Raw genomic sequence first — 23,868 nt, 5'->3', positions numbered from 1 at the left:
AAGATGACTTTAACACTTGAAAAAGTTATTCCTTGATCTTGAAAAATTCTCTCCTGGAATTCATACAAGTTTGTAAACTAACATTTTGAAGAATAGATAATGCATTTTCAATATAGCAATATAGTTTAGATATAGGTTTTTGCCATCTAGTCTGCAATGACATCATTTTCTTATCAGATTCTCATTGGAAAATGGTGTGACTAAATACCCACTCATTAGAAATAAAGCTTCCATTACATTCCGTTATCATATTTACTACACTCATATCAGTAATTATTAATTTTTTTTTATATTAATTTCAAAATTTACTTTGTCAGATTATTGCGCCAATATTCAAGTCAGGAAGCTTCTATAAAACGAGTTTGAATTTTTAAGAGTAAAACTTTTGTGAAAACTGTTTAAGAAGACTGGAAGATTAATTTCTTTTATGTTAACCTTGAAAGTATTTTATTTGTCAATTTGCAAATTTCAAGTTTTTTGAGTTCATCAGGAAATTAAAAATAAGATCGTGTACTATTTGTGTTGATCAATAGTATATTTAGAATTCTATGGTGACATATATATATATATATATATATATATATAATATATATAACTTATTTTTTATTTTTATTTAATAAGGCAATTAAGTGTATTTATAATTCTCCTATATAAATTATTATAATTGAAACTCGAATCAACACTTCACACTACATGGCAAATATTTTATCACAATTAAAATTGTTTTCACAAATGTAATACATGTTATATTACCATTATAAAATAATTCGACGAAACAATTCCTAATTTTATGATATTGATTATAGCATAAACATTATTATTATTAGTTTCACGACTGAACAATGCATAATGATATTATTTAAACTCAGTTATTTAAATCATTTCATTGGGTTAGACGAAAGAATTGTTAGAATTATTCAGTAATTTAGATGTTTTATTAAATCTTTTGGCTTGTTTTGCAAATTTATTATTATTATAATTTTTGCTACTTGGAATTGTGATAGCACAGGGATCAGAAAATCTCCAGGATTGGTAAGATAATGGACATATAAAATTTTGGATTGGTTTTTCCAAATTTTTGAGTCACAGTTTCACTATTCGTTAGTGGATAAAATTATTTACAAATTATATAAAATTACACAAAAATGATCGAAGGACTTATTACTAGCATTATACTGGTTTATGAGTATCGCAATCCATTCCTCTCCAAGCTCCATCATCAAACTAACATGGTTCAAAAATCTTTGTTTTAATAATCAAATATATATATTTTTATTCAGTATCCATTACTATTATTAATATTATTTATTAAATTAATTTCAGCTAAATATTACTATTTTATACGAGTCACTATGTCCAGACAGTGTGGACTTTTTTATGGAACAATTACAACCAGCTGGTCTAGCTTGGCGCCCTATACGAATTTTACATATGTTCCATTTGGAAAAGCATATGTGAGTATCAAAAATTTAATCATAATTTGACAAAACATCAAACATTAATATATTTATATAGATATAGTGTCCATGTGTTTAAAAATCTTCAAGTTTGAACCATAGGTTTCCAAACTATTATGGGTTGTGGACCCCTTGGACCCCATATCAATATTTTTTATATTGCTTAGCTTTATCAAAAATTATGATTAAGTATTTAAAGTAAAAATATTATTTTTTTTTTACCCCAATTTTTTGGGTGGAGTGAATGCCTGGGTGGTACCATGTGGTGGTGGGCCACTATGGGAATTATTGGTCTAACCCAAAAACAATTGGAATAATTATTTGTAATTTATAAAAAGTCAAGTTCACAGATAATATTTAATTTCCACATATACGAGTATTACTAAGAACAATTACTAATTCATAATAAAAATAATTAATATGGAAAAAATAATTTGTTTACAACGTGTGATCATTTCATAAGATTAGTTACTTTTTAATGAATAAGTCGATGGTTCATTTTTGCTGACAAGTTTCTCTGTCTATTAGAGTATAAAAAATGGAAAAAGGTTCATCTGCCAGCATGGAGCAAACGAATGTGCAGGAAATAAGATGCAATCATGTGTTTTGCATTTACTTCGAGGCCAACCGTTTCGTCAATTCACATTTATCATTTGCCAGATGAATGGAATTTCGCCGGTGGACGGAAGCGCGGCAAGTATATAATATAATATTATTAAAAATTATTTTTTTAAAAAAATAATTTATATGAAGAAATATTTTTATGTAGTCTGATATGAAATATTTCAATCCACAGTGTTTTAAGAAAGTGAATCTGCACGAATGGAAAGTTAGACAATGTGAAAATTCTGATATTGGCAACTCTTTGCAATTGCTGGCTGAAAAATATCACGCACCGGTTTAATCCTGAGTTTATACCAACAATTTTGTTCAATGATGTAAGTTAATAATTATAAACCATTTTTAAGTTTTAATATTTGCGACCTAGAGATCTCATTTAAGAAAGTAGAAGTATCTTCTACCACGCCATATTTGATCCTCCTAAATGGGGATCAAAATATAACCCAATGGCTAATAGAATATAACTGTTCTGATTGCCATTTAGTGTATATTAATAAAAAACGTTGTAATATTAATTTATAGGCACATTTGTAGAATAGATAACATCAGTATTAGAAAATTTATCTAATAATAATAATATATCAAATAGAGATAGGATACGTTGGATTGGCTTCTAAAAAACCTACGGTTTCTAAAAGTTAAGCAATATACACTTCAAAAGGATCATAATTGAGGTTTGTCTGTGAATTAGTGTTTAGGGCTATAGGGATTTCAATCAGAGATCTATACCTGCCTCAGCACCTGATAACAAGCAGCAGTGACATCAGGTTTCACTTGGAAATATAGATAGAAATATGTTTAAAAGTGAAAATTGCCCTTACCCTAGATTGCTCCATCTATAATAAATTCATCACTATCACAAAATTGTTATAATAAACTTTATCATGTAGAGATAGGACAACTGTTTGGGGTCTATAAAACCGAAGTTAGTTAGTCAAGCCAAATCGTCACAAAAGCTTTTATAACTTTAATTCTGATCGCTGTTCATATGAAAATAAAAAACTGGTTATCAATCTAAATATAAAAAAAATATTTGATCAGTGCTCAATGTTATAAATTGAAAACAAAGATTACATTCTCTTGTAACCGTTTTTATATCAACCTCACTGTTCACATAAACTACAAGTCAGTAATGAGATAATTACATTCTGTTTCTCTATTTTGTATGATTTTTTTAAAATTTAATTTAAATTACTAGTTTTATATTTTTATTAATTTATTTCTATTTTTCCAGTTATATTTCAGGAGCTTCCAAAACATGGCTCTTATGGATTTTAAACATGCTGCTTGTAAATTTTTCCCTCCTGGACACGTAGCTTGCATTTGAATAAAAAAATAAGTTTATTATAAATGTTAATATTTTTGTAAAATATGTAGAATAACTAGTTAGTAATTGGAGTCTAAAGTTAGTTTAATCATCAAAGTATGAAATATGATTGATGTGCTGAATTGTAAAGTGATTAAAAGATTTAGTACAAGTAACCATTGCCTATCATCACACTTTATGATAGTTGATGATAAATTTATAAAAATATATGTAGAATTACTTAGTTATTATAATCATAACATAGTTTGAAATAAAGTATAAAATATGATTGATGTGTTGGATATCAAGTAAGACGATTATTATTATTCCATTCCATCATATCAACTTTTTTAATCACTCATTCATGGATTTTACGATTTCTTAATCGAAATCTTCGTTTATAATTGATTCACCATGCATACGGATAGCGAATTAATAATTTAACGATTTTACGTGTATTAAAGTGAAGTTCAAATACCAGACAATAATTTATATGGATTCTAGAACCCGATGAATGTTATTTGCTAAAGGTACATTCCTGAGTCATACGTGTAACCTGAAGGGGTTGGAAGAGGCGGGTCAAGCAAGAACTTTACCTTGCGTGCGAGATGGTCAGAAATTCTTCAGAGGAATATTCAGAAACTATCGGATCGAAATTAATCATAATAATACATATTCACATATATATGTATGCTTATATGTAATTTGTTTATTTGCCGACTCTCTCACGCTATTAGTTATCAGGTGAGGTATGCAATATTTTCTAAACAAACCTTATCGATAAGAAATTCATGAAACAATTGTAATGCATATATACATACACTTGGTCTCTAAAGCCTTAATGTTTAAAAATACATGTAGTTATCTATTTATATTTTGGAATCCCAAACAATAACATAAGACTGTTGATTCAATTTACAAGATGAATTGTAATGATTGTAATTGGTGCTATATAGGTGTCAGTTTCTAATATTTCCCTAAAAGATAAAATTAACATATTGATAATTCAAACAATCAAATCAAAATATCAAATTAAAATTATGTTCTCTGAATATATATAAAAAATTATATATATACTAGATGACCCGACAGACGTTGTTCTGTACTCATGTTTACAATTCAGAAGTTTAATTATTTTTTTTTATAACCTATACTGATATTTACCAATTAGTTAAAAATTATTATATGTTTTTTACACTATACCCATATGGATCTTAAGTGCTTTAAATAAAATGATGAGTATTTGCTTTTTTGATAAACATTATAAAACATTTATTTCTTATAATTAGTTTTTTTATCGATATCCGTCGTTGATTTGAAAAAATGAAATTAAATTACTCCACTGAGAGGGATGTCATCCCCCCGGAAATGGCAAAGGAGCTAAATTATTTTAACTTTTGAACTTGAGAGTAATATAAACCTAATTTCAAAATTTTATATGAATTGGAGCACAGTAAAAAAATCAGACCCAAAACGCTACATTGACTAGAGTAAATATTCCGTATCCGATGGCAAAAATATGAAAATATTAACGTTTGTATGTGAAAAATAAAAAGGGCTGTTTATCGGGTTTTTCCGGAAATTATTCGATTTTTTCTCGCAGTAAGAACCATCCTTGAACTTCAACGAACATTTTAAAAAAACATTTGGCCAATTGGTCCAAGCCTTGTTGAGTTACCAACACATTTTGCGATTCATTTTTATATCATAGATATATAAATGAATATATATATATATATATATATATATATATATATAAAATATAAATATTATATATATATATATATATAATATAATTTTTACTATCTTTCATATCTTTTATATCTTTTGTACTATAATTTCAAAGATGCAATTCAAAGTGATTTATCATTGCGTGTATACATTTTCAGTAAATCTATAACTAGCAGCAAAAGGCGGAAAGTAAAGCCGTTAGTCTTACAAATAATCATACACCGATGATTATTTTCAAAGATTTAAGTACAGTGTAGCAATATAATACAACTCATCATTTGCAAATTATTATCATATTTAGTAATAAAAAATGCTTCTCATCGTAGGTTAAATAATGTAACAGTTAACGAATGATTTTTAGGATTAATACAGATTGGAAAATAACCGGAACAGATGGTCTTGAAAATTCTGTTTAAATAAAAATAAAAATAAGATTTACTGATACCACAACAACCCTTAAGGATCAATTTTTTTTTTGAATCTTTTGATATGCCCTACGCTAGCACATCTAAATTTGATATATTTGAACTTTTTAGAATTTATTAAAAAAAAAGATTTGTTTATCTCATTTGATGCAGCAGGAAAGAGCTATTTTTACTTGAAAACATATTTTGGTTCAATATTTTCAAATAAAAATGCTGTGCTTGGTACAGAAAATTCATTGTATATTATGAATCCATCCATTTTGTTCAATCATGTATCTATTACAAAATGCATTCTAAATAATTTATTCGACGAGGTTTAGTCACCGGATGGTTAACGAACTGGTCTAGGAATGAATTTCCTGCAGCAACTCCATTACTCGTGACTTGCATAAGAATAACTTCCGATTGGAAGTAATCTTAAAAATCACCGTCATCAAATAATACATTCTTTGGAGTATAAAAAAGTATTTATTATATAAATACATAGTATTAATACTATAAATAATAATTAAAATGATGCTTGGTGGCAAGTTATTCTAAAAACAAGTCTCTTTCGTCTCATTTACAAATAGTGTGGTTTTCTTAGGTTGTTTTTGTTGCGGTGGTGTTTGCACAAAGCGCAGGATATGAAGAGCGCAAAAAATGGCATGCTGCTCCTCTGAAGTCAATTTGTGACCTATCTTGCAAATCTTGATTAAAAACCTAAAAATTAAATAGTAATATGAAGATAGAGAAAAAATATTTGCTTGGTGTAGTGAATTACCATCATCCTCCTTTATTCAAATATCTAGCAATGTTTCTCTAAATTAGTACTTCATATTTTGATAATCGCAGAACCAGAGTAAAATCATCTCTGAATATGATGTTTAGATCATAATTTTTCATTGCAATAGTTTTCAAAATTTATTGGTAAGACATCAAATATTTTATTAATTGCTAAAGCAGATTAGAATCATACATAAAATATGATATTCTGATCATCATCATCCTTCATTAAAATATTTAGAGACGGTTTTCAAGGTTCAGGACCTCATATTTTATTATTTGCAAATGTAGAGTAGAATCATATAAGCAGTTTTAAATGAGCTTAGACAATGACTCGAACAAATTAGTAATTTAAAATAAAACAATTATAAAAGTTTGGATAATGTGGTTTAGAATTTTGTCTTGGGATTTCCTTATATTTATATTATTTTAAATGTCATGTGAATCTGAATCATTTTCGTAGCATTTAAAATTAATGATTCTAGCTAAGGATGTTTACTTAAGGTCTCCTCTTTTAAATTTAATAAAATATTGGTATACACTGCATACCAAAATTCTCTAAAATTTATGTAAGTCGATTCTTGGTTAGTTTACTGTATATTATACAATGAAGTAAGCAAAAAATAGTAAGCTGAAAATTGTTCAAACTTTCATGATTTTTTTAAAAAGTTTACTACTTTACTATTATTGGACTCGAGTTATAGCGTCATTTCTAATAAGTAAAAGGCCAAAATCAATTTCACTCTACAATATTGTTGCAGAAGATCATTAGAATATTCTATGATTGATTAATAACTATCATAAAGTGTTATATACAGTTAGATTCGTCCTGAAATTTCTAATTTTACACGAACAAAAAATTTTTCATTTTAAGGAGTATTCATAGAAAAATTATGTGCAGACACATATCACCTATTGTACACAGACATTTTATATATACATTATATTGTGAAAATTTCTCTTATACATAACCTTGAAATAAAATTCCACGATTTCAAGAAATTTGTGCTAAATTCCCAAATTTTAAGAAAAGTTGAAAAATTATGAAAAAATGCAGACACTCAGCAGATACTCAGTCTATTGCCCCTAAGCATTCCCTCTACTGTGCCCCATGTGCTGCAATTAGTCTTATTAAAACCGAATTATCGCCATCACAACAAACCCTTGATGCAAATATTTTATTTTATAAAGAAGATTGATTGATATTTCATTACATCAATTAAATTCGCATTATTTATCACTCACCCCGTTGAAAAACGATTGTGGGAATGAACTGCGGCCAGATTGCGTTCGTCTCTCTTTCGGCGCGCAATTGCAACAATCTTCCGACGTCGGACTTCATGCAACGATCGACCAGATTCCAGTCGATTCCGACCATCCTAGTACACTGGAAAAAAGGAAACATAGAAATTAAGATCATAATATAAAGTTATTTTAATGGAAAACTAGCTGTAAGTGGAATTCTGTCTTAAGGCAATTAAGGCATCGTGCCTTAAGGCAAATTGCTGGAACTTCCCGTACCAAAAATTATTTTTTTAAAAACGATTAGCATTTTTGAAAAAAATTTACTTCAAAAAAATAAGATTTTTGACAAACAATTAGACAAAAATTACTTTTTTTTGAAAAAAAAAATTTTTTAAATTTTTTTTTTTAATTTTTTTTTTTTTTGAAAAAAAAATGTTTTCTTTATTTTGACATATTTTGAAAGATCTAAACTTTTTTTCAAAGCAATCGTACTGCTTTAACTGCATAAAGACGAAATATCAAACCGCGTAAGCTGCGCGTCGACGTCTAACGCGTAAACATTGGTACGGAACCCATAGGAATGTAAACCAAAATTATACTTATTGTTAAAATCTCTATAAAATATCTGATAATTTGATGTGCATATGTCTAATGATCATTTTTGACCGCCAAATGGCATTTTTTTTTACTTTTTCATTAGATCTCCGAAACCGCTAGACCTGCCTTTATGAAAATTTGATCGGTATTTCACCTTGTCAATACAAGTAAAACGTTTTTTGATTTATTAAAATCGGACGCTCCGTTCTCTTAAAAACTGAGTTACCGTTTTCGGCACTTTTTGCCCCGTATCTTCGGAACGGCTAGACCTGACTTCGCCAAAAACTAATCAGCACGTCTCCTATCAATACGAATCGAATGTTTTTTGAATTAATCAAATCGGTTGATCGGTGTTCCCGAAATCGTCGACGAAAATTTGTATCCGCACATACATACACACACGCAACACACACACACACACACACACACACACACACACACACACACACAAACACACATACATCCATTTTTCTAAGGTATGCCAAAATATTCAGAAACTTTGAAACGTCGAGAAATGCAAAAATTTTCATTTTCGATTTTTTTGCGATTACTATAACTTACCCTACGGGAAGTTAATAACTAATTCGGAGGACACATTCATCCATTTGTCCATTTTTATAAAAATAACACGTGACACACCTGGTGTTGATTGCCTTTTACCATCCATTCATAATTTAGCCATTAATATTAGGGTGATCCTTAACATGGACATTTACGAATTTCTTTGCTCCCAAGGGCTCCAATGTTTCCAAATTAATAAAAAATGAATCTCTAATAGTTTTAGCTCTTAATATTAACATTTAGATAGAGCGCACTCCAATTTATATTTGTTATTAACATATGTCATTAAGTAAATTCTTGCGCCATCTGTGATAGTTTCGCGATCTCTCAAATATTATGACACATATCAATATTTATAAACCACTTAACATCTAATTAAATCAATATGGGTTGTTCCATAATATTATTCATCATGACATCAAGATTTATTTTGCAGCAAAATATTTATTTAATTGGTGATGTTGAAACTCAAATTATTATCTTGATGCCATTATGAATAAATATTGAAGGATGGCCCAAATGTATTTAATTAGACCATTTTCCACTAATATAAATCTGCTGTAACATACCGTTGTATTAATTGCTTATATATTTTTACTATCATATTTTTTTATCTTTATCGTATCAATTGTAAGATTAGTATCTGTTATTTAATAAAACAAACTGAAGATATATTAAAAGTTCATTAAAATGCATAAAGCATGAGCAGAATTTCAATTAACATAACGAACATTTAATTAAATTCTAATTGGCTTATTAGATGATGTTATTTGCAAAATATGCTAAATTACAATATCTTCAATTGCATATTCTGATGCAATAATTATTTAAACCGAGTTATTTTTAAATACGCAGACTGCACAAGATGCACATTTAAAACAAATATCAATAAAAATACAAGTATTTTTGAAGCCGAGTATTTTATTACATACTTGGTTAAATTTTATCTGTTAATTGTAAGATGTAAGATGTTTAATTTGATAATAAAAAATTAAATATTTCAAACAATTAAAGAAATTCACGTTTTACAATAAACAAGTTGAGCAAGTATTCAAAGTTTTTATTTGCTACGACATTTTTATATTGACTTATAACAAGAATTCTGATTATAAACTCAGGGAATATTAATAATATAAAAATGTTATAAATTTCCGTAAAAAGTATCCCAAAGAGTTGAATTTTAAAAAACCATTTATCACATAAAGCTATTCGAGAAGAGAAATATATGTAAATTGAGATAGCTAAATCTTTTTAAATCGCAATTTACAAAATCACTGGATTGGCATTTGATTTAGACATTCTAAGTACTACCAAAAGTGTATTGATAATTCCATACTTAGGCAAAGATATTTAAAAAAAGTATATTAAACCAGCTGAAAGAATTATGTAATAATCTGATTGACTACTTATAATCTGTATGTTTAATCTAAACATTGGTGCATTACCTCATAACCACAGCTAAGGAATATGGTGTTTAGTATATAGTATGATATGTATCCAATATATTTCGGGCAAATATCCATTTCAATTAGCATAACTTTAGTTTTTTTTTTTAATTCAACGTTGTTTTTAAAAATTAATTAACATTATTCAAATTATTTTCTAATTTACCGTTTTGCCAGAGTGGTCGGCTGATGGATGCATCTGACATCCCACAAAGCGCATGTGCATCATTGGATTTTTGCCCAGGAGGTGCAGGACGCAGGACTGCAGCATGTTGCCCCTGCACTCTTCTGGACCATGTTGGCACTCGAAGGATTCACCATCATTAATATTCTGTAGAAAGAAAAAACAAAAAAGACAATTTAAAGAAGTGTAAGAACGAGTTGTAATCTATATCAACACTCAAGTAAAGGAAAAGTTAACTCGAAAGGAACTTGAGTAACTGTGTTGTCGATTATCTTCTAGAATCGGCTTCAAAGGGCTCTTATTTAAACCCTGCAAACCCCAAGTCACATTTAGTACCTGGTTCAGCAAACTAAAAATGACCAGAGAAGACATTTCCATGATAAATAGAATTAGATGCGCTCACACCTTTTGTAGGTCTCATTTATACAAAATTGGACGAACATAGGACCCCTTCTGTTCCTGTGGACCAGAATTTCAAACAATATATCATATCCTTTGGAAATGCTGCCTACTCTCAAAACAGAGAGAGAACTTCTTCAAGAACTATATAGGAATAATATAACTTTCCCATTAACACGGCAATATTATACTGAATTTTCTACATAATTTCAAAATCAGGATTTGATCTATATATAGTGTGTATGCATAGATGTATATATGTATATATATATGTATGTGTATATGTATGTATATTTATATGTGTGTATGTGTGTATATATATAGATATTGTATGTAGCATATCTAAGTATATATCATAAATTAGGTTTTTAGTGTTTATGGAATAACAATATTATTGAACTGTATTGAATAATGTATACAAAATATGTAAATGTTGCCAAATGACCTAAAGGTCGAAGGCCAAATAATAATAAAAAAAAACTGTGTTGTCTTTTAAAACCAAGTTTCAATTCATCAACCTATCACAAAACTGTTCATATATTATACGATTTCAAAACTCAAAACTATCAATACAATTGTTTGTCAGCAATCAGCAAAAAGAAATAATACGGATTGCAACCAGACACAAGTCACCAGAACTGACTGATATCTGGTTGTTAATTTTCCAAAAAAACTAAGACTCACTACGATTTTGTTACGTATGCAAACGTTAAAACTAAGTAATTATAAATTTGGTATTATTTATTACATGCCCATAAATGTAAGATAATTTAATTCATACAAAGAGAAGTAAGAGAAGTAAAGACGTAACAGTAAACTATCTGCTTAAAATTTAATTCAATTACTCTAGATTATTTTGTTTTTGCAAAAGTATATTTATATAATTATGCAAATGATGTACCTAGGTAATTATAATTAGCTAATTATAATTTTTATATTATCTTATTATTCCTAATTCTGCAAAGACATAACAGTACTACCATCCGCTAATCTCTGTTCGCCATAGCGATTAATTACAAAAAGCTCATTATCTCTAGTTTTGCTTTAGTAATTAGAAGTCATTACCGATGTTTTTCCTATGCCCTAGTAGTAGTATATCCATTTCCAATTACGAATAGAAATACTAATCGTGTTTTCAAGATCAATCTATACCACTTTCTTGTCCAGCATCCTGGTAATCTAAGAAGCCATTACCAGACCGACAATAAAAACGTGCATATTGCCATTTCGATCGTTAGTGTGACTTATTGGTTTCTTATGATGGTCATTTATTGTTTTATTGGAGAAGAATAGTCAAGAATACAACTGAGAGTTATGCTAGGAGTTGATTACCACAGGTACAGAACTATGGAGAGATCACATGTTTTTCTTGGGTGTTATGACCTAAGAACAACCATAGCATTCCTTTGCTATGGTGTTGCAATTTCATAAAACAGAACATAAATCATTAATTTTTATCTAAACTAATGTGTATCGATACTTGGTTTTACACATGACAAAGTTGCTTGACAAATAGATTGCGTTCGACAGGAATTTTTAGATACATCTGTGGTTCTTAAGCGGTGATCTGGGGAAAACTGATGGTTAAAAGAATAAAAAGATCCGATCGGACAACTAGCCGATTTTAATTCTTTGAATGAAATAAATAAATTCTCTATATGTGTGAATAATATAAAACTTTACAAAGCTTCATTAATTGCCGAACAATTATTTTCAAGAGCTAATAATGAAGGAACGGTCCAGCCAATCTTCACCAAAATTGTTCAGCGCTTTTCCCAACTAATATCTTTCGTACAGTTTTTAAATTTTTAAAATCGGTTCAGGACTTTTTGTAAATCGTAGAGAATTATTTTTGCACTTTTCTACTAATTCTAAGAAACAATTCAGCCGATCGTCGTGCAAAACTAATCAATGCGAATTATCATAGAGTTTAACCAAATGGCTTTTAAATTTATAAAATAATAATAAAATCAACCATGTCTTTTTCGATATTTCAAATTGACGTCAAACGAGTATTTTCGCATAGATCTTATCAATTTAAAATGCCAAAACAATATATTGTTTATTATTTCTAACTAGGTCTTCCAACTCGAAAGCGACAAACTTTGTCGTCACAAATGCGACATCCTTCCATCAATAATCAATATTTAACAAAAATCAGCATACAATATGCCAAATAAACATTCTTCGTGCCTTGGGAAGATTTCCAACGGTATTTTATGGAGAGTTCCGCACTATTAATGTTTTTATATATACAATATGTGTATCCGTAACGGTGCGACTGATAAACTGATTATCGATGAAAACGCGTAACTTGTACCGGTATTTGTCATTCCATTGATTTTTTATTCAGGAAAGGAATGTATCAAGAAATTATATGATGTTATGTAATTAAATTAGTATTTATGATGTAGCCCTGTATGATTATTATTGCGATTTTTGCGAATTTGCGAAACGCGATCGCATACCGTCTGTAGGCGTCGTACTCTCTCTTGGCAATTTTATGGACTTTCTAGTCTTCGAACGCGTAAAAATATGATATTGGGAGTAAATATAATGGATACAGATGTTGGGAACTTAAATATTGCGACAAAGAAAAATAAATGTTCTCACTCAAGAATCGAACGAATCGAAGTAACCCAAAGCTTCAACTTATTTTTTTATATTTTTCATTTATTTCCTTTGTATCTGCAGATTTTAGTCATTTGCATCAATTTTAATGTTTTATCCTATCATAATCAAAGCTCCACATTCAACTTATTTTTACATACTTTTACATATTAAATGCTCTACATTTATTGATTTTGGCGCACTTTTTTCATTTTACATATTATTATCTGAGCCTATTCAATGTTCTATAACATACAATTTTTTATAAGATACTTAGAATTCTCATTGAGTTTTTTCTTGAGGTTATAGATCTCAAATATAGCCTTAAGTGAAAATCGCCTCTCGTGGGTATAGTTGCAAATATACAATAAAAATGTCACCAAATACTAAGAGTACAGTTATTTAGTCATAATTGGATTGGACAACTACTGGTTTGCTATCCATTCAAAAATCCATATATAATAAAGTCAAAACAATTACTGAATGTCCTAAGTGTGACAGATTGTAATTAGAATGTACAAAAAAAGTTTTGAATTTTTTCGCAAAGAGCTGGTATTCGGGAGCTCATTCATGCGAATCGAACATGTTGCCACTACCGTCATAATTTACTCATTTTATTTTGGAAAATTTACAAAACGATATTTTTTTAATATGTATATGCTATCAAGAATTGTATCATTTTATAAATCAATAGAAGAAAAAAAAAATGTAGCTCATTTCATTTGACCAAGCTTAAAGTTGGCCTATCATGGCAAAATTAATAAACTTGAATACTTTCATTACATTTTTTTGAAAATACTTTAATACATTTTTAAAACTTTAATATTGCACTTCTTAGACTCTGTAAGAGAGGCATAAGGTCTCCCTAAATAGCTTATAATAATAAAATAAAAAAAAAATAAAAAAAATAATTACAACTACTTCGTAGTCATAGCAGTATCACTTCTAATTCAAAATTTAAAATAAAAGTTATTAAATCTCATAATCTACTCAATTGTTTTCTTACTTATTCTATAATCTATATTGCTTGTTGTTTTTGTGTTTTTTTTTATTATAATCAAGGTTGGTTACCCCTGTAAAAATAATCGCGCACGAGTTAATTGCAAACGAACTATAAAAATAATTTCTAATGTTATATATTAAATTACGCGGATTCCACGGATTCGATAAAACACGATAATTTTTTTTTATTAAACGAGTAAAATTTAATTTAGTTTAACGTGAATATTGTGTAAAACTTATGCTGATTAGGACGTCTAATTAGGTCAAATTGTAAAATTATCTTTATGAATGTAGCCCGAAATCATAGTATGGATTCATAAATATAGTAGATAAGAAAATTAAATAATTTATTACAACTACTAGTAATATAAATATGTATAATATTTTATTTTTTACTATATGTATAGTAATTTTTTAATATTATTTTAGGTGATTCAATATATCAATATATATAGACTGCTGCACTCTGCAAATGTTGCAACTTATAAAATATTACTAATAAGCATTCTAAATATGCGATAATTTGAAAAACTGCTTAGAACATTAAAATAGTTCGTTGACTTTTTGAATTAAGTAATTGTTGATTTGTAAATATACGAGATTTACATTAATAAAAAAATTTAAAATACTACATCTATAAAAGTTTTTTTGATCTTTATAATGCAAAGTTACAATTTACTTGTATTGAAATGAATCAGGATCACGATTTTTTTTACAAATTAATGTATAATTTCTTTACATTATGTTTTATTACGATTATATATTTTATGAACGCTTTATTATCCAATAATAAAATTTAAATTGTATAGGGGGATATTGAACACATAATTTATTAACTGCGTTAAAAGTTTCGATATCAAGACAAAACCATGTACACAAAACAGCAACAATGACAAAATTCCGTTCCAACAATTTTGACAACAAAATCCAAAGATTATAAATCCGTTACACCTGCATTTCCAGTATTTTGAGTTCTCTTCCTGTTATATAACTGGGCAAACCATAAATTATTAAGCGTTATTGGTTTTCAACAAAAACAGAAACCGTCGTCGAGCAGGTATTTTATGCATCTTATACTAAACCTCAGCCGCTAATTTATAATATTACATTACAGTTAGATAGACGCATAATAATTTGTGTAAACAATAAATAACTAAAATCTATTAAAATATAAATAAAATAAACTTACCGCTGCTTTTCCGAATGGCACAAATTTGAAGTTCGTGAACGGCGCCAAAGCTTCGAAGTTTGGATAGAGTTGGTTTGATATAAATCTGACACTGTCTGGGCACAAAGTTTCGTAGAAAATGGTCACATCTAGCTAAAAAAGAAAAACTATCATAATTATATAGTTTATTTAAAATTTCACATAAATATCAGAAGGATGTATAGCCAAATGGATAACAACAATGTTTTAAAGAAGATGTAATTAGTTTTTAGTTGAACGACTGAACTATCCAGGACAAAATTGTGGTTTTTGTTCGAAACGAGGTTGGAAGTTCTCGAAAGAAAATATTAGGCTTTTCCAAATTATTTTAGCTTTTTCAAATTATTTTAGCTTTTCCAAAAATTCTGAAGTTTGCTCATCAAAGTCTTAACTTTGGATTTTAAGTTCTTAAAGAGCATCAAATGACAATTATTTTTAGAATATTAGCTCACATAATAACAAATTTAGTAAAATAAATAAACTATTGATGAATATGTGATCAAAATATTTTTATGGGGGTTTGTATCGCTATTGTATACGCTTGGCTACCTAATCTCGAATTATCAGGTTCAAACCTGTGATTTCCGTCTTTACTTTGAATAATAGAGAATTCTCTATTATTCATTAATGAATTTGTCTATATGAAAATAGTCCTTTCCAGCATAACAAAATTTAATTAGACATATATCATTGTTATTAGAACAAATCTAAGAAAAATGATATCAAATATAGAGAAAGAACAATCAATGAATTCCCGTCCAAAAATGTCATGTAGTTAAGAAGCATCATCACAATAGGTCATAGGACTCTTAAGACACAATATAAAATTTGCCAAAACATATTAATATCTAATTTCCTCTTAAATCTGATTGCAAATCATAAAACGCAATATTAAATTTATAAAAAACCCATATTAAGATTAACCTGATTAGATTAACACCGGTTATGCGCATGTAAATATGTAATTCTAGAGATATACTGTGATAAATTTTGCTTTTGTTCGTAATTATCAGAAACGAGAATCAGTGATGTCAAGATTCATTAAATGTAAAATAAAAACATACATTTTATCACGACACATAAATATTTTAGTGGATTAGTATCTGGATTTTTTCAGAATAAATAGAAAACCCCAGAACAAAATTTGATATCATTATCTAAACCAGCCAATGTGATGATTCTACGAGACAATGTAAATAAATATATTAATTTTATTGTTGTTTATTCTGTGCAGATTATTCAACTTATGGTTATATATATTTATAACGATTATGTTGATGTCTCTTATTGGTTTTTGATAAATAATTAATTCCATAGCATTAATTATCATTAGTAATCAATTGCATCGTTATAACAAATCTAAACTTCAGATTTTATTTATTATTCAGAAAACTAAAATTTTTATATATCTTTTTTTTAAAATGTTTATAAATTTTTTCTTTAAAAAATTTTAACCTTTTAAAAAAATTTTTTTTTAGTACGGAAAGTTCGAGCGATTTGCCTTAACCCCACTACTTTTTAATTAAACGTCGTTGTGTAATAGGTAAAAACATGGGCTAGCACAAACTAGTCCCCGGTTCGATTCCAACCTCAGCCAGCTCGATATGAAGCAGTATGATATCAAATTTCACTTGAGGTTGAAGATTTTAAATATAATCTCAAGTGAAAATCGCATTTTGTGAGCAAAAATCATGTAAACCAAAAACATAGTCATTGGTCGAAAAACTCAAAATCCAAGTAAATGATTTTGTACTTTGGTAAAATATTTGATAACAATATAACTTATTTGAACCATGCACTGTACCATACCATGTTAAAAAATTATTACATCTTTTAAAACCATTTTACTAAAATAATAATTTTATTTTAATTTTCAACAGAAATGTATCAGAACTTCTGTATCCATTATCTACTTACCTTGCCATCTAATTCTGATGCAAATACATTTGAAGAACCTAAAATCGAACACAGTACAGCTAGTATCACAGAACACTTGTTGATCATATTGGAAAATTAAATTAATCAATTGGTAATAAATAAAATTAATAATCGAAAACGAATCGCGACGCGTCAGACACTTCAGACTCAAAAACACGTTCTAAAGTTCTGCATGGAAGTCCTACATCTTACACTGTATTATATATAAAAACCATATCAGCGATGGGCAGCGCTTCTAAAACTGTGCAGCGGGTAATAAATAATCAGATTCGTAAAAATACACTGAAAATTGTATTGGAAAATTGCTATTGGACTTATCGATTTTTTTATATAAAATTGTATGGATAAAGGTTTGTATAAATTTGGGAACTTTTTCACAATGATGTGTAATATTTTACACTTTTATATTAAAATGTATTAATTTTTTCAACGATGTTAAGTTATATTTTAATTTATTAATATTTTATGTCTCATGATCTAAACAGATTATTGCACTGAGAGTATTTTGTTTTGAAATTAGGGAGTTTTTTAGAAATTTAGGGTGTTTGGAGCGCTGTGTTAAGTCTCTGGCTACGTTTAAGCTAATGTTATGGACAACCTGATATCAAGCAGTAATAATATTCTTTTTCACTTAAGAATGTATATATATATATAATATGTACTCAAGTACAAATATGTCATCTATATTGAAAAATTCTAAGACAAAATTATAAAAAAACGTCCAAACAGAATGTTGTCATTGAAGTGGGCTTCTAAAAAAATCAGAGCTCCTAGGACACATACTATTTAAAATAGATATATGCCAAAAAATGATTACCTTATCATCTTGCAAGAAAATTGTTTTATACTTTTACCAAATACTACATTGGACAGTGATTTCCAATTTTGAATGTGTTTCCTGAATCATCATTTTTCAGATCTTGATGTGCCAAGAGATTCAATGATATTTATGACTGAAAATAGACAATATCAAAATATTAATATATAGAAAATAAATTATTTACATATCATTTTCTAGATGTACGTTTTGTATTGTAGTTTGCTATATCTCGTGTCTTCGTGCCCACGTTTTAGTGCGCAACGTGGTGGTGTAAGAATATATAATGACCATGTGATGTATGATTTATATGTTATCTAAATGATCTGTATGATTTATCTAAATTTTTTATTTTTTACACTAAACAGTAAAAAATCTATCTAGTAACAGTAGTTAAGATTTAGGATGTGAATGCTACATAGTCCCCCTTGGGCAAAACTTCTGTACCAATTCTTCAAAAATCTTAAAATATTTACAAATAACCTGAGTACAGATGATATACGTCTGTATGGTCAAATGACCCAATTTTTAAATCTGTTTCTATCAATACAACTTCAGAATCTGTGTTACAGAATCGGAGATATTTGTAGAAAAGTTTCGATCATTCCATCTTATTATTGTCTATTGCTGCTTTCTCGCCACAGAAATATATAAAATGGTAAAAATACATATTTATTTCCTCTTCAACACAAAATCATATTTATTTAACGTATCTATTACATTAGCAAGACACAGTTGAACAGTATCTGATGTTTGTTTAACTGTATCAGATTTTTGCACAAATGAATGCCAAAATATAAATTATTTTTATTTTATAAATTGCAGATACTGATATGATTATTTATTGTTTGAATTCCTAAATCGATCGAGATATGAATTCTATTAGAAATCTCAGATATCAATATTTAGAAATAAATATATGTATTAGAAATATAAACTATTTTTCTACATACCAAACTGCTGAGTAATAGTTATTGAAATACCAGGGATGATAAGAAAAAAAATTTCTACTATTTTTATATCAAATATATATATGAAAGAAATCTATTCATTAACTTGTTATTAATATTCATCCTGTTAATAAAAATTATAAAATTATAAAGAAGAAAATTCACATTTCTTCCATCAAATTGTCTTTGACTGGAGAAGTCATGCAGATGACTGAAAGGTGTATTACTCATATAACTTTCAAAAGAAATCAAATTTTTAAATTATGTCTCATGTCAGATCTCTGACAGTTGATCATGTAATAATAATAATTGTCCATGTCACATGTCTCATATTTATTGTGGTAGAAGTCAGATAAAATCACTCATTAAAGAGGTCAGGAAAGTGATACAAAAAAAAAATTGTGATAAGATTTTGCATTGAAATTATCTGGAAAATATTTCCTCTATGGATAAATTTATCATGCATTTATTGTTTACGGATTACGTAATTAATTATATTAAAATACGGATAAAAATGATATATTTAATCACAAAGATTTCATAGTGAAAATGTGTTGATCTTAACACGTTTGTAGACAGCAACAGTTTCAGTATGATGAAAAAAATTTACAGTTACTTAATTTTTAAATTAGTTGTGAAGTTTGATTGAACACCGTTTATAAGGGTAGTCATATTATCGGATTTTAAACGTTATATACGATGAATGCTATAGCATCCGCGTCAAATATTACGCTTGTATTTTACGCAATGTCTTGTCCAAGCTAATTAAAGACTATGGAAAAAGATAATACGCAAATTCTTATGAAATCACCTAGTCAATTATACCTAGACAGGTATAATAATTACAAAACCGTAAGGTTATATAAAATTAAATTTAAAATAATTGAATTTACAATTTGAATATAGCATCCATGCCATTCTGCAACAATTGAACTTGCTGTTAAAATTAGCATTCTATAGAATATATAAATTTACGAAAAATAGTATGAATAACCGTATATTACACAATTATAATTATAGTCATATATCAAAATAAAAACATTATATTGTATAAATGAACAATGAAATAATAAATCAAGAGAATCCCACATTTGCATATAAGCCCTTTGCCATAACAGTTAGTTCGAGTAATACTTCTCATAAAGTGTAATCAATTATTCTTAAGAACATTTGAATAATTAACAATAACCACTTTATCAAAGCTTTTTAATAAATGATAAATGCAACTTCTAAATTTGCATATAGCGATTCGTATTCCTCATCACATTAGTGGTTTATTTATAGTGCAAAACATCGATTAAATTAATTATTTTCAAGAAATCTATTAATCATTCTGATAATTTCTATGTCAGATAATTCTTCCATGTGTAATAAACATAAACAGTTGTTAGTGATGTGAGTATAAATGATTAAATGATAATTTTTACACTAGTAGAAATCTTATTGAAGAAGAAGCTAAAAAAGATTTAGAACAAATTATTGCCTTTTCACGCCGTGATGATATTCACAAGATTTATTTTGTACTGAGAAATAGATACATAAAAACTATTTTTTGTGTAATTATGACTTATTGTTTTTAAATTCTTTCGTATATACGTTTATCTACAAAACTAATTTGTTTAGATAGTACATACTTATCTACAAAACGAAATATAATATTAATTACATGGTTTTTTGGTGCTAAACAAAATAATTAAGTACATATACATGTACATATATATATGTTGGAAAGAAAATTTGAATATGTGTAATATAATATATATTTGTGATAAATAGTTTTGAAAACTATTTTAATTTTAGTCAAGCTCAATAAGATATCATTTGGGGCTCTGAAACAGAGAATTATAAAAACTATTTTTTTTTTAATTTTTAAGTTTTATGTGAATAAAAATCATAAAAATCGCTAAATTTGTCTTATATTTCCTTGTCCAACTTAAAGATTGTGCACAATAGTAAGAGCTACTAAAAGTTTCCAGAGTCAATTCCCGCCTTGGATAGCATGGTATCAAGCAGTAGTAAGAACAGTTCTTACTAGATATAAATCTGAATATGATTTCAAGTAAAATAAACTCCAATTATATATTGGCAAGATAGTGGCTGAAACATATTTATAATTGCATTGTTGGTTTTTATAATGATAAGTATAAGAACTTAATCAGCTCAAAAAATACAAAACACTAGATGTGATTAATATTCTAAAAAATAACAAAAAATATTTTGACTTCAAATTGCTTATTAGGAGCTCTCTCGAGGATTAAAGCAGTGGAATTGCAACCAGAAGATTTGATACCTGACTCGGACAGCTTGATGTCAAGCTGAAATGGAATCTGTTTTCACTCCGTAATATACATAGTAATTGGAAAGGGCTTCAAAATAGCCTTTCCTGGACATTTTGGTCTTATATTTACAAAAATTGCAATAATTTGTTCATCGCATAGAGATAGGATAGGTAAATAGAGATATAGGTGTCATCTATAAAAATGACACGTTTTTCAAAAAATCAGTACAACAGCTTATAGGACTTATTAGGTCCTAGTCCAATAATCACGTGAGGTTTTTAGGGGGAGGGGGGGTTTGACAAAAGATCACAAAATATCACGTGGGGGAGGGAGAAGTATAGTTAAAAAAATCTAAACATCCTCAAAAATAATCAAAAATGTTACTGCTTTTTCTTGTAACTAAAAATACACGTGAGGTTTGGTGAGAAAGAGGGGATAATTTTGAATATTACCACAAATCACCAAGGGGAAGGGGGGTTCCCTCTTAGAAACAATCACGTGATTAATGGACACCCCCTTACGTTATGATTGCTGTTAAAAATATACGGAAAACAACTTTATTCTCAGAGATAGACAAATATTACTTGTATTAGTAGGTCAATTATGCCTTATGAAAAACTTCAAATTCCTCAAAAATAAATTCGCAACTACTACTGCAAAAGCATGTAAGTCTAAATTTCCGTCCCACAAACAACTCCAACAAATGTCGATCTATTATCATGTTCGTCCAGTGGGTACCCTATATTTAAACGCGTCTAGAATATTCAACAGAAAACAAATGTGACATCGATGCAAAACAAGATGTAAAACACTTCTGCACATAATAAAACAAGCTCGAGGACAGAACACACCGAGTGCGGCCGCATGATAACCCAAATACCATCGTTCTATTATATGTATACAACCTGCTTCACGAATTGATCAAACTCGCGGATCGCCGACTGACCCATTCATTGTTCGACGATCTCCCATGGGAGCGCGGGGCGCCCTTGACAATGACTCTGGCGGCCACGCGAGAGTTCACGAATGAACGGAGCCGAGCTGATCTCACGGTCGGACTCTTAAAGGGACATCCGATAATGGGAGAAAAATTTGGTAAATTCATTAGAAAAGACAGATTAAGCCATATCTCGAAGAGATTCAAACGTTATAAAACCTAGTGTTTTCTATTAATAACTAGTAGGTGCATGGAATCGCGCCTTAAGACAAATTGCGCGAACTTCCCGCACCGTAATTAAAAATCTTAGTACGGAGCCCAAACAAATTTACACAAAATGTGTACACATTATTAAAATCTCTATAAAATATCTGATAATTGGATGTACATTTGTCCAATAAACATTTTTGACCGCCAAATGACATTTTTTAACTTATTTTTATTGAGAGTTCTCAACCGCTCGACCTGCCAAAAAATTAATCAGTTCTTCATTTTGTTAATACAAGTATAATGTTTTTTTGAATTATTAGAATCGGACGCTCCGTTGTCTTAAAAACTGAGTTACCGTTTTTGGCACTTTTTGCCCCGTATCTTCGGAACGGCTAGACCTGCCTTCGCCAAAAACTAATCAGCACGTCTCCTTAATTATACTAATCGAATGTTTTTTGAATTATTCAAATCGGTTTGTCGGTGTTTCCGAAATCGTCGACAAAAATTTGTATCCGCACAAACACATATACATTCATTTTTTCTACGGTATGCCAAAATATTCAGAAACCTTTGAAACGTAAAGATATATAAAACATTTTATTTTCGATTTTTTTGCGATTATATTTAATTTCATCTATTTCATAATCTAAAAATGCATTTTATTTAAGTGTGGTTGTCAACTGTAATCAGTAGCTATCTACTGATAGCTAGCATAGATTCTGATCAAAAATTTAAAACATTATTGAATTTTTATAATTCAACCCCTCATCATAGTCCTATATTTTAATATGTTATTTCAATCTATAAAATCTATCGTTGCACAAAGTTTCACCAAAATCGTCAAAAAAATTTAAACATTTTTTTGAGTATACGGTTTATAAATGCTAGATTTTAATAAGCAAAAAAATATATTAATATTATAATATATTCACTTACTATATGTTGCCATTAATGTTCACTATAAAAAAAACTTCAACATTTTTAATTCTATACTGTTTTTTTTCAAATGAGCCCAGAAAAGTTTTTTTTTCAACACATTAAAATAAAGACAACTTATCAATTATATGGTCCAGCAAGTTCTTAAGCTTGTTTGAAAAAATTGTAATAAGTGAAGAAATTCTTCAATATTCGTTGTCCCATATAATTTGTTTTTTTTAATGCTTTTTTATAGGCTAGAAGTTT

At 28.4% G+C, this 23,868-nt stretch overlaps 1 protein-coding gene across 1 annotated transcript in view; it reads right to left on the bottom strand.

Moving 5' to 3' along the window:
* Window positions 1-17,642, bottom strand: part of LOC113371615 (GILT-like protein 1) — a 29,846-nt gene extending 12,204 nt beyond the window's left edge. Inside the window, exons 1-2 of the mRNA XM_026612258.1 lie at window positions 17,473-17,642; window positions 15,538-15,669 (exon numbers count right to left, since the gene is read on the bottom strand). Coding sequence (XP_026468043.1) covers window positions 15,538-15,669; window positions 17,473-17,559 — 219 coding nt within the window. The 5' untranslated portion in view covers window positions 17,560-17,642. The remainder of the gene's footprint in view (window positions 1-15,537; window positions 15,670-17,472) is intronic.
* Between the last annotated feature and the right edge of the window lie 6,226 nt (window positions 17,643-23,868).

Source organism: Ctenocephalides felis, unplaced genomic scaffold (assembly GCF_003426905.1).
Source record: "Ctenocephalides felis isolate EL2017-DRISC unplaced genomic scaffold, ASM342690v1 CF-g0.4_SCAFFOLD_01492, whole genome shotgun sequence".
NCBI classification, from domain to species: domain Eukaryota; kingdom Metazoa; phylum Arthropoda; class Insecta; order Siphonaptera; family Pulicidae; genus Ctenocephalides; species Ctenocephalides felis.
Note: the sequence above shows the minus strand (reverse complement) of the source record. Positions and strands in the feature narration are given on the sequence as shown.